The sequence below is a fragment of the Symphodus melops genome (genome assembly GCF_947650265.1).
Source record: "Symphodus melops genome assembly, chromosome: 2".
Lineage (NCBI taxonomy): Eukaryota > Metazoa > Chordata > Actinopteri > Labriformes > Labridae > Symphodus > Symphodus melops.
In genome coordinates this window covers 9,979,065-9,992,038 of record NC_136692.1, presented here as the reverse complement: position 1 = coordinate 9,992,038, position 12,974 = coordinate 9,979,065, and the positions used below count along the sequence as shown (strand labels likewise).

The following is a 12,974-nucleotide window of genomic DNA, read 5'->3' as shown; positions in this document are numbered from 1 at the left end:
TTAGTGTAACACAGAATTGGCTAACTGTACCCATGATTATCATTAGCAACAAATCACCTATCCAAGACTTCAGTTCCATTTACAAAGCAGCTGATCATTTTAGCTTCACAATATGTGTTTTTGGCCCAAGAATGAAATTAGTACTTAAAACAGGTTTATTTTCACTGCGGGGGAAATTAATTGACCAGGCAGTGTTTTCTGTATATTTACAGGCTTTGTTGAGGGTGCGGGGGAGACTCTGGTCCAACTCTGAGACTTCCTGTTGTTGAAGCATGAGTAAAATAGAAAGTGAAAGCGTTGCCAAAGAAGTGGATAAAAGCAATATTTGATATGCAGAGCCATTCACCGCTGACCGCAAGCTGCCCAGTCACCCCTTACATCCAATGAAATGCTGCCTCGAGCTTGAGTCCAGACAAGTGCCCAGTCTGCTTCGACTGCCAACTGGCATGTGGAGCAGAAGCATTAGTCCGACCAGGCGACAAGGAGTGGCTCTGTTAGTTTGTGTGTGTGTGTGTGTGTGTGTGTGTGTGTGTGTGTGTGTGTGTGTGTGTGTGTGTGTGTGTGTGTGTGTGTGTGTGTGTGTGTGTGTGTGAGGTGGGGCACATCTGTGCTGGAGCGTGCATGTGTATCAGTGTATGTCTGCAGGTGAGAACAAGGCCGTCAGCCCGCTGTAGATAGATAAACTCAACCCCCTATGAAACCTATGTGAAGACGGCACACAGGCTCAGAGCAAGCGGTCATCTGCTTGTCCAAAAACAAACATCGACGGAATAATGACAGAGGCGTTATCTCCTAGCAAAGATAGGTAAAGCTGTGGCGTGCGATGACAAGGCGTTGGGTGTTGTGTGCTGGGAGACAGGAGGCCGGGCGACGAGATGACAGCTAGACTTCTGTTACCTACATCTTTGGGCAGAGGCGGTATTTGCCAATGAGATAAGAAATGACTTCTCTGACAAGGCAGGGCAAAGCTGACACAGTCATGGTTGTGGAGCTTGTTTGACTTGTGTGTTGTGTGAATGCATATCTACATTCTTATCCTTATGTTCAACCAAGAACTTCTCATCAAGTTGAACAGACTGAGTGGTGGGAAAACTCAATTTGCTGTTAACTTATCCAACACTGCCCCCTATGGAAAGAAGACTATACTTACATTTGCTTTAAATGGAGCAAATACATAAAGGAAACCATTAAATCAAACTTCATAACTGTATCCCTTTTAGTTTATACTGCTTCTAAGCGGTTTTAAACTGTGTTTTGACTGTGATAAAACTCACTAATATCTCAAATAAGTGTGTGTATACTGAATCTAAGTGTGTGTCAGATGTTTTAACATACTGTCTGTACATGTCAATTTTCTATTTTCTGTTTTCTGATCAAGGCCAGGAGAGTACTAGTATATTACTCAGTTGAAAGGCAGAATGAGGAGGTTTTACTTAAGACAATAGTAAGGCGCCACATAGAGGGACGGATCAGATATAAAGCAGAGATTTGGCAGAAGAACAATGTAGCAAATGCAGCACTGATAAACACCCTGTCCCTCTAAAGGTTGTTTAAGCACAATGATAGTGAACAGTCTATTAATTTCTAGTGGGCATTACAACAATTTATATAACGTAGTATCCAAGAGGACTTTGCGACTAAGCTAAGTCAGTGTTAATGACTTTAATTACATCAACAAAATTGCCCTTAAACCAAATCTGGAAGTAGTGATAAAATGAGTGTTTAACCAGTACAATCACAAAGCTTGCTGCTTAAAATTATTATGTCTTCGCTCGGCATCCTGCAAACAGCTGTTTAAAAAAAAATCGTGAGAAAAACAAAAGCCTCTTCCAATCATCCAAAAAGAATACAAAATAAAAATGTATTCAGATCTTAGTTAAAGAGGTCAAATGTACCAAAAATAATGTGATGTCAAACGCAACCCTTTTTTAAATACTGTGTAATGCTTGTTAAATATTTTTACCCCATGTTGCAACTGAGTGTGTGAAAACTAATGACCAAGAAGGGACAGAGGTTGAAGTATTTGGGGATAAAATGCATATAACCAGAGGAAATTGTGCGCTACATGTATTATGACAAAGCAGCGGTCTACATTGTAAATTAAGTGTAATGAACAAACTGATTCTCGACCCGAACAACACATCATCACCTTCTGATGACGCAGGATGTTTACCTTTACTTTTCAGTAAATTGGTTCTTCATTATATTTTACTCCAACATCCTGTTTGTACAGAAATTAGGGTAGATAAAGGACGTAAAGAGGACATTTCATGCTGGTTTTAATGCGTGTTGTAACTGTAAGACATTCTGGCAGGGACCTTATTTTTGAGGTGATGCAGCAGTTGAGTATTTCCCTGCCATCCAAAGTAATTTTGCCTGTGATATTTTGATGCCCATTGCAGAGTGTAGGGTGCCACAGGTAATGAGAGGCACAAACAGGTGGAGGGTAAAGTGGAAAGAGGCAACTCTAAACCTGCTGATAATATTTAGTTTTTTAGACATTCTGCTGGCAAATGACTTCTGAGAACTAAGTGGTTTTTTTTCATGCAGTGAAAATAGCTGTACACAAAAGCTTCTTTTTTGGTTCAATAAATCTGTTCCACACGCGAAGACAGCACACACATGTAGGTGAATCTGTAGCCTCTGACATGAAGAGTGCCATGACAACATCTCTATATAAGGCTTTTTATCGTGTTTAGATGTTAGCGTCAGCTAGCAGCCACACACCTCCGACTATTGGCTAATAATTTCAAAAACTTCATATTTAGCGTGTATTTAGCATGATACATCAGAATACAGAGAACAGCGTATGCATTATTGTGTCACATCAATTACAACATAATGTAATCATTAAGGACATATGTGGTTTTTAATCAGTGCTGGAATAGTGTTTGATTCATACTATCTGATAAAAGTCTGCCACACTTCATTTCTTAGCATGATTTGTTTCCGTAATCATCGTACCTATTAAGGTTGAAAGAAGTCACAATATCTTGATTTTGGCTGCAGAACTGTGGTGAAGTGTGTTCAACAATATGACTTCCTGGAGGAGTGTAGAGCTGTTGTTGTCATACCTCACTGTTAGTCGCAAACGTTTTACAGCCGACATATTATCTATTTTCATTACAACAACCTCTGAGCTGTATTTCATTCTCTATCTTGCTACACTTTTGAAACATCAACCTTATTAAAATTATGTATATATTATTTAGAAAGGTAACAGTAGAATGGTACATTTGCTTTGCCAGAAATATAAAAGTGGTAACACTAAAATTGCATTTTTTTTCACTTTCACTTTCTTGTCACTATAACACCGTTTCTGGGAAACTTGAATAGTTGAACCTGTTCCAGAAAACTGATGCAGTGGTGTTTCTGGCTGAGTGCACATGTGTTAAGAAATATTTGAAACTACAAAAGACATTGCAACTTTCATTCCCTACTTCTAACATCCCATCTTTACTTAAAGGTGACTGGAGGGAGCAGCTGCGTCCTCTGGTGACCAGGTTAAAGGAGTGTGTGACAGAGGTGGTGGAAAAGGCAAAGAAGGCCATGAGCTTTGTGCTCCTGCAGGAAGCAGCCTGCAGCCTCCCACAGGGCTTCCTCCTCCAGCAGAGGAGAGACGTGGTCTTCAGTCAGGCGGTAGGTGGCCACACTGAGAAAATAAAACCCTTTAACAATCTGCACTAATCTAAGACTGTTCTCCTTTGATTTTGTTTAACCATCAATGATCTCTGTTTGAATGAAAATCAGTCACAGGTTGATTCACGGTTGGCGTTGTTGATGTAAATGTCAAAGACATACAAAGAAAGTGTTATATTTTTATCTAGTTGAACCATGAAGAGGTATGTTATCGTACACTCCCTCCCATCTTTTAAATTGTTCTTGGCTTTGGTGTGGTGCGCTATCATCTTAATAACAGGGCCAGGACATCCTTCGTTTTCCATTTGCTTGTTACTGTTATGAGTCTGACCAGCACTATGCAACCCTGGAACACAGTAGTGTGTGTGTTTACTGTATATGCACGCCACTGTTAGGAGATTTATAAATAGTTTACATGTTGTTGTGTAGCCAGTTTGTCCCCCCTCTTCTGCTCCACTCATGCATTGTTAACTGCATTTAATTGAACCCTTTTAACATTACGTGACAAAACTACTCTCACTGCAAACAACAAACCAGACCAATGTACCTATAATTAGATCTTGTCCTGCGCCTAGAGATTCTGTCAACATATACGTTTTGATCAGAGCAACAGTTGACTATGTGGCATGAGCACAGCTGTGAGTATACAGCTGCACATACTGCAAACATTGACCTCCTCACCTTTTTATTGCTGCTCAGTTATTTCAGACTCGATATTATCTTGGCTTCCCAGCATGCATGTGTAATCAGTCAGGCTGCTTTAGCTGCTTGTGCCAGACACAACATACAGGTGATATGAGTAACATTTGTGCATTAAGCTTTTTTTCTTTTTTTTCACCAGTTGGCAGCTTTGGCATGTGGTTTCGTCATGAGGCTGTATGCAGGAATGCAGGACAAAGGCTTCCTGAGGCAGCTCCACCTAGTTGGCTTGGTGGCCCAGTTTGAGAGCCTGCTCAGCACCTACAGTGAGTAAATCTGTAAGAGTCAAATCACAAATGGCAACTTCAAAACCTCCACTGTATGCAGCTGTTTTCTTTGATTTACTTCTTAGAAAGGAAAACAATCTCAAGGATTGGTTTGTTTTTTCTTAAGCCTGTCTAATGTAATGAGTGAGTGTGTGCACATACCATGCTGATAAGTCACTGCAGCACTATTTTTATATTTATTATAGGCCCCTCGTGTTTTATATAACATTGGTACATGTGAGAGCGTATCAACTTGGATGTAAGTTTATCCCATCAATAAAAAAATAGAGTGAACAGAGGGGACAGGTTCTTGGAAGATACAAGTACACCTGTTCTTATCACCCTGACCAAAGTTCTCAATCACTCTCCTTTTTTTATAGTTCATGTTTCCATGGATATTTAGCCTCTGCAGTCATACAGGCAATTTCTTAACAACATTCATTGTCAGGTTAACCCTCTAGCATTCAAACTTTCCAGTCCAGCACATCTGGATATGAGCAACTATAAAACTATGTGATGAGTAAGAATGAAATCACTGTTTCTCTTGTTATTTTATTCAACTGTTTAAGGTGAAGAGATTGGGATGCTGGAGGACATGGAGGTTGGAATCTCAGATCTGCAGAGAGTCACCTTCCAGATTACAGAGGCTAAAACAGACGACCTCAGTGACCTCCAGCCCTCAGTGTGTGGCCGAAGGTGAGACATAATCTCCCTCTTCTGTTTTCCTGATAGGAGCCTCAGGGGACAAAGCAATTCCTGGAAAGATTGGTAAAATGAAACATTAATTCTGTGCTAATTATGTCAAAATCCACAGTGTGTGTTTTTTTCTTCTTCGTGGTTTTGAGGTTTTAATCCAACAAACTTGATGAGAAGTACACTACCGTTCAAAAGTTTGGGGTCACTGAGAAATGTCCTTATTTTTGAAAGAAAGGCATCTACATGGATGTATAGAGGCCCATTTCCAGCAACCATCACTCTAGTGATCTAATGATGCATTGTGTTTGCTAGTTGCGTTAGAAGGCTAATGGATTATTAGAAAACCCTTGTGCAATTATGCTAGCACAGCTGAAAACAGTTTAGCTGGTTAGAGAAGCTATAAAACTGACCTTCCTTTGAGCTAGTTGAGTATCTGGAGCATCACATTTGTGGGTTCGATTAAACTCTCAAAATGGCCAGAAAAAGAGAGCTTTCATGTGAAACTTGACAGTCTATTCTTGTTCTTAGAAATGATGACTATTCCATGTGAGAAATTGCAGAGAAACTGAAGATTTCCTCCAACATTGTGTACTACTCCCTTCAGAGAACAGCACAAAGAGTCTCTAGTCTGAGAAATAGACACCTCACCTTCATTATAGTACCCGCAAAACGCCAGTGTCAATGTTTACAGTGAAAAGGCGACTCAGGGCAGAGTGGCAAAGAAAAAGCCATATCTGAGACTGGCCAATGAAAGGAAATTATTAATATGGGCAAAAGCACACAGACATTGGATAGAGGAAGATCTGAAAGAAGTGTTATGGACAGACAAATCTAAGTTTGAGGTGTTTGGATCACACAGAAGAACATTGAGACGCAGAACAACTGAAAAAATGCTGGAAGAGCCCCTGACGCCATCTGTTAAGCATGGTGGAGGTCATGTGATGGTCTGGGGTTGCTTTGGTGCTGGTAAAGTGGGAGATTTGTACAAGGTTAAAGGGATTTTCAATAAGGAAGGCTTTCACTCCATTTTACAATGCCATGCTATACCCTGTGGACAGAGCTTGATTGGAGCCAATTTCATCCTACAACAGGACAATGACCCAAAGCACACAATTAAATTATGTAAGAACTATTTAGGGAAGAAGCAGGCAGCTGATATTCTATCTATTATGGAGTGGCCATCGCAGTCAGCAGATCTCAACCCTATTGAGCTGTTGTGGAAGCTGCTTGACCGTAAGTTACACAAGAAGTACCCAACAAGCCAATCCAACTTGTGGGAGGGGCTTCTGGAAGCATGGGGTGAAATTTCTCCAGATTATCTCAGCAAATTAACAGTCGGAATGTCAAAGGTCGGCAGTGCTGTCATTGCTGCAAATGTAGCATTCTTCAATGAAAGCAAAGTTTGAGGGTGAACATTATTATTTCAAACAATAATCATTATTTCTAACATTGTCAATGTCTTGACTATATGTTCTATTCATTTTGCAACTCATTTGATAAGAAAGTGTGACTTTTCATGGAAAACACAAAATTGTCTGGGTGACCCCAAACTTTTGAACGGTAGGGTATGTAAATGAAAAGAAACACAAGCACAAAGACAAATGTTCAAAAACAGTGAACTGTTTCTTTTTAAACTCAAAATCTACAGCCTAAGATCAAGTTTAAAAGTTTAGGTGAAAGCATGATTTATAATTTGTTTATAACAGACACAATTAAGAGAACCTGCTGCTCAGAGAGAAGGCCATCAGGGGCTCTGAGGGACACCACAGTCCAAGACACCTCTAAATAAAACTCAGGTGTTTTAGTCCCCAATGTTTGGAAAAAATAGTAAAGGTTCAACAAATAACTAGTAAGAGATTGATATTGTTTTTGGGGGTTTTTTCACAATAAATATCTATTTTTCATACTAAAGACCTGATGAATCCTACAAAACGTCTTATTGACGCCTACACATACCGCTAGCTAACTGCAGGGTCAATTGACGCTTCTATTTGTGGTATATTTATTTTCTACAATGTAACACAGATTGATGGGTACATACATGAGATCCTCAGACAGACTAGTACCATCAAGCTGGTCATGGACAATTGAAATAATTGTTGTCACTAAATAATTGCAATTGTTGGACTTGTGAGTGACTTGATTTGACAATGAGACAAATTCCAATGACAATGGGTCACTTTCTGCTCTGAGTTGAAGCCTTTTTAACTGGAAGTGTCATTTCAGTGCAAAAAAACAACGTTATTCTGTTCAGGGACTTAAGAAGAACAATGTTTGGCACTTCACTAGAAGTGGGCTTCATCACACAACTTGATAAACCTTTGTACCCCAGCCAATTCTAAGATTTGTTTTAATTAAGCAGACCAATACATGTTTATCATCAGCAGATATCAGGGCATGCCTGAACTATAGCCTTGCTTTTACTAAGCAATGGGTGTACGGAGTAGATGGGGACAACGGGACACATTGTTGGCGATTAGGAAAAGTGTGCGGCATGCGTTGAAGAAAAACTAGTATAAAGGAGTTATCAACTCCTATCCCAGCCTTAGTGTGTGCAGATGCACCCTTGAACCAGTAACTGCTTCAATGTCTTGCTTTGAAATAGGTTAATGGTTGGAAAACTTAAAGTCCATAGTTTAACCATGTAAAGTATCTCCATGAAAGAGTCCTTTATAAATTGTCATAGCTTGTCATTTTCTTTTCTGTCCTGCAAGCAGATAGAAGTGCAGCCATTTCCGCTATGATAAGACTCTATTTACTGTGCTTCACTAGACAGGACTTTACACTGAGCAATTCCCTAACAAAGAGACAGAACGTCACTAAGTGGCCATAAAAAAGAGAAGGCATAAGTGTAAAGGTGAACTAATATTTTTATAACTTTATTGAGATATAAAAGTATGTGAGCATTAAAAAGCAAAGAGTCAACGTGTTGAACAGCTCCAGTCTTTGGTTACTGTTGTCATGCACAGAAAGAAAATTGATTGATCCACTGGGAGGAAATGTTGTTGTCTGCTGTTTTTATGTGCTATTCTTAGGCATATGCAGCATGTGAATCAAACTCCACGCCACAGGAAGAAAAGATTAGTATAAAACTGAGAAAGACTTTTAATGATTTGCTGTCTGACAATACATTATTAGGTGTGTGTGATTTGTATATGTGCTTAGAAGGCATATCCCTTCAAAGGCAGGAGTATTTGTTTGTTTAAATAGTAAAGTAAAGCTAAGTCCTGAACCTGAAGTATGTGTTGTTTGGGCCAGAGAACAGCCCAAGTGAATTGCACAGTTGAAAATTACTTAATGCTTGTATGCCAAATTGTACGACTTTGGATCTTTGTGAACTGTAAATAATATTTTGTTGTTGGAATTTTTTTCTTCCTGAGTAGTGTGGCATGACATGTTGAGTTTTTAGAGTGCCCTCACTGTCCCTGTTTATGCAAACATTGTTCACTTAATTTCTCATAACAGTTTAAGCAACTTTATGAGAGCTGGTTCATGTTTAATTATGCAAAGATTAATAAGAGAGAACCTAAAAGAGCTCCTCAGACAACCAATCCCCTCCCCTTTCCTATCCTATCCTTCTTTCTGCATTTTGTCCCATCTCTCCCATCCCATTTATAAGCCCAGCACAGTTTAGCAGATGGCTGTTCTGTCATGAGCCCGGGTCTGCTGAAGATTTCTGACCCTTAAAGGGAAGTTTTTTCTTTCCACGTTATGACGAATTAAGCTGGGCCCATGTAATATTGCAATAAGTAAGGTCCTTTACCTGATTTTTGTAATGTGTCTTGCGATAACACTTATGAAATGACGCTATACAAATAAAGATTGATTGAATGATAAGCTGTTACTTCTTGTGCAAATCCACGCCTCCATTTCTAAGGCGATCTAACTCCCACACTTTTGCACACCACCTATCTCTCTTTTCACAGCTTGCACAGGCCTGTCTTAGGTGTCGAGTTGTACAACTTCCCAAACATATCAAATTCGACAGCATTGCAAAACATATTGCATTTCTGTAACAACATTTTGTCTTTTTACCTTCCATTTCTTTTTTTTTCTCTCCCTGCATTCAGAGACCACTTCACTGTAGAAGTGCCATTACCACGACTGGTTTTCCAGACCTTGCCAGAGGAGATCAAGGAGGGCAAGCCTCTACGAGTATTTCCAGTGCTGTTTAATGTGGGCATCAATGAACAGCAAACTATAGCAGAGAGGTACTTGTGCAGCATTAAACTGCTCTGTATTATTGTGAAACTGTGCATGATTTACTCTTTACTGTCAAAAAAAAAAAAACATTCTGAGCTTCTTGTCTATGCTCCATAATAACTGATTCTCTGTGTCACCCTCTCAGGTTTGGAGATATCTCATTACAAGAGAGAATAAACCAGAAAAACTTTGAGATGTTAGAAGCCTATTACAAATCATTAAGTGAAAAGGTGCCACTAGAATGTAAGTGTACAACTTTTTAACACATTTAACCAAAGGCAATCAGGATGTTTATTTGTTTATCTTTAGGGAACACTGGCTCTTGTGTTCTGCTGGAAAGCCAGAGAAAAACATTTGTTTCAAATAAACACATTTTGTTTTTGAATGTACATTGAGAACTTTTGCGTTAAACCAATCAGGATTATTGATTGTTTTTAATGAAATGGTTTGTGTTGTTTGGATTGCATTATCTTAAAAAAAAGTGAGAAAAGTAAGAAGTCAATAGTTACACAAAGAAAACCTGCATTCAGTCCTGAGTGGCAGCCAGTCCAATAAATGTTTGCTATTACCGGAATAAATCAAGAAGATAGATAGGTAGACTCTTTATTGTCATTGTAGAAAAGAACAAGGTCATTTGTTTGCACGTTTGTTGTAATGTAAATTTTCAGTGAATGAGTGAGTAAATAATAAACCAAACCAAACCACTTACAGACATTGTGTTTCCTGTGAACAGGTCTACCGTGTTTCCAGACACAGACTGACATAAAGGAATTACTTGAAACCCTGGGCCAGAATGTAGTTACAAAGAAGAGAAAGAATGTGGAGATACTGTGGATTGCTGGAACGGTAAGTGTTTTTTTTTTTCTTTCCCTATCAAGGACGACCACTTCCTCTCCTGAGCTGCATGAGTCAACTTTCTGTTTCCAAACTAGGGTAAAGGTGGTACCTAAATATGAAGATGTGGTCTCGTGTGACATTTTCACTCATGCAGTATGGAGGAGCTACCTGAGTATGATGGATTGTGATAATGTTCAAATGCTGTTATTCAGTGTCAGTGACTCAAATGAGTCACTGATATCTGTTAGAACATGATTGAGCGTCTGCTAGCTGCTATGAGCTGATATTGAACATGAGTCATGTTTAATAAGATAGCAAGCTATTGTTTGGTAATTAGCACAAGCTGATGGGACCTTAAAAAATCAAAATTTTCCACTGATAATGATGCTAGAGGAGAGCAAAGTGGTAGTTATTATAATTATGTAAATGAAGCTTTAAGGGGTGACACTATTAACATTAAATTAACATTAAACACAGTAAAAGCTTTCAACAAATGGATCATTTTTGCAGAGAAGTTTGCAATTAAACATTGTTGGGATCTTTTTGTCTCTGCTTGCTGCCAGATCTGCCGAAGGTTAAATGGCATCAGGTTCACCAGCTGTAAAAGTGCCAAAGACCGGACATCAATGTCTGTCACATTAGAGCAGTGTGCTCTCCTACGTGATGAACACCAGCTCAGCAAGGATTTCTTCATCCGCGCTCTCGACTGTATGCGAAGGTAAGACTGAAAGAAAAACTATGAAGGGTGCAAGTTATTACTCAAGCGACTCGCACACATGCTGCATGCATGCTGCATGCACTGTGAAGACTTCAGATTACAACAACATTACAAATAATATTAACATTATAAATAATAGAAATTTTAGGGAGGTTTGTGTCCTGTATCCATTCAGATAGTTTTGTTTTTATATGCAATTGCTGTTACTCAGGAGATAAAACTGAAGCATAAGCAGTTCAAGGCCCTGCTCTCGTCCACATTCCAAGTGTCCTTATCACATAAATTCTCATAATGCTCCTGAAGGCATAGCCATCATTGTGGATTGTTTGTGAATATGCCTCCGCCATCAGCATCAGGCTGTGCATGTGTCGATAGGCTGAATGTGACATGTAGTTTAAAGCAATTTGAATGGTACAAGTGTAAAATAAATAAAATTGATACACACATTGTGGTCAATTTAACATTTGCTTAAAATAATTTCAGGGATTGCTGCCGACACACCCCTTTATGCAATGATTGCTCAAGACATTTGCAAACCCTTTTGATTCTACTACACAATGATATTGGAGCGTTTGACAGTAACTTCTGTGGATTTTGCGTTTCGTGGAGAACAGATAAGATAAGATTCACCTCCACTGTATTGTAGAAAGGACGGAGTTATCTGGGTATCAAAATCTGAGCTCAAAGTTCCTAGAAGTTGCACTATGTAACCCTCACAGAAACATTTCATTACAAAAATGTGGTCAAAGTAATAACCTGCACCTCCTATAAGTACACGCTGATGTCCATTGCACACAACAAAACATTTTGTCTGCAGCTTCCCCTCCAGTGTACCTCTGTTTAATGTGACAGTTTAAGCATCATCATGTGCTCCCTTCACCATCAGCATCTTACCTCACTCTTTCAAAGCGCAGCCATGCATGCTCCTCTGAGTGCTGCAGGGACAATGCTGCCTCTAATGTGTGTGTTGGCCAGCAGGGTAAACATTTACATCTGCATATGCCCAAATGTATTAACATTTATAAATGCATCGATCTTAAAAAAAACATACAAAGGAAACAAAAGTAAAAAGTGTTTGCAGTGTTTTTAAAGGAAATTCATCTTCACAGCAGATTTATTTCTCTATATCGATACATTTCTGCATTACCTGCAGGTAATAAAGAACCTATAATCAATTATCCTTCTCAGGTCGGCATACTTTGACACACATGATACCCAAACTTAATGGGTGTTTTATTGCTCTAGTTTTATAGGTTGTTAATGTTGCATTTAGCTCATGTAACATGTGTAGTGACTCCAGCAGGTTTTTAAACAGTTGTGCATGTTTTAGTCAGAGGAACTAACTTCTTGTTTTTTGTCACTTTATTGAATGTAAAATGTGCTTTTGGAGGGCTTAATGTTCATGACGAGACCAGCTGGAGCTAAATGTGTTTGGCCAGCTGTAATTGAAATGATAGGTTTATATGAACAGCTGTAAATTTACTGAACATGACGTTTTCATACGGTTACAGTACATACAGCAACTTCCCAGTCCAAGCATCAAGTTTTTTCAGTAAGCTGTTTCTGTGACTTAAACAAAAGGTCCAACAATGTCTGGTCTTTCTTTATCAACATAATTATAACCGATATTATCAACATAAAGGTAAAACGTAGAAAAAATGATCTCGGCCCTCTAACATACCCCTCTGATAGACAACAGGCAACCACTCTCTGATTTAAAGTTGAAAGCAGTGATTCAAGTCTGTAAGTACTGTACAGCAAACTTTTTTAAAAAGTGTAACTTTCCACAAGGACAGCTGTTACACTTCCACCCTAAAGACGATTCTTCCGCTCTAGACTTCACAGAGTGCATCTCACCAGGATCAAGTGTAATGGAAACACACCCTTCATTGCACCTTTGATGCATGCCTCCTGTC

The 12,974-nt window shown here is 39.1% G+C and overlaps 1 protein-coding gene across 3 annotated transcripts in view; it reads left to right on the top strand.

The window, feature by feature from the left end:
* The window catches only part of inpp4b (inositol polyphosphate-4-phosphatase type II B), a 133,189-nt gene that overhangs the window by 114,218 nt on the left and 5,997 nt on the right, over nucleotides 1–12,974 (top strand). For all 3 annotated transcript variants that reach the window (XM_079337457.1, XM_079337456.1, XM_079337458.1), the window contains 7 exons: nucleotides 3,467–3,639; nucleotides 4,481–4,604; nucleotides 5,174–5,300; nucleotides 9,371–9,511; nucleotides 9,649–9,746; nucleotides 10,237–10,349; nucleotides 10,904–11,058. In XM_079337457.1, coding sequence (XP_079193583.1) covers nucleotides 3,467–3,639; nucleotides 4,481–4,604; nucleotides 5,174–5,300; nucleotides 9,371–9,511; nucleotides 9,649–9,746; nucleotides 10,237–10,349; nucleotides 10,904–11,058 — 931 coding nt within the window. The remainder of the gene's footprint in view (nucleotides 1–3,466; nucleotides 3,640–4,480; nucleotides 4,605–5,173; nucleotides 5,301–9,370; nucleotides 9,512–9,648; nucleotides 9,747–10,236; nucleotides 10,350–10,903; nucleotides 11,059–12,974) is intronic.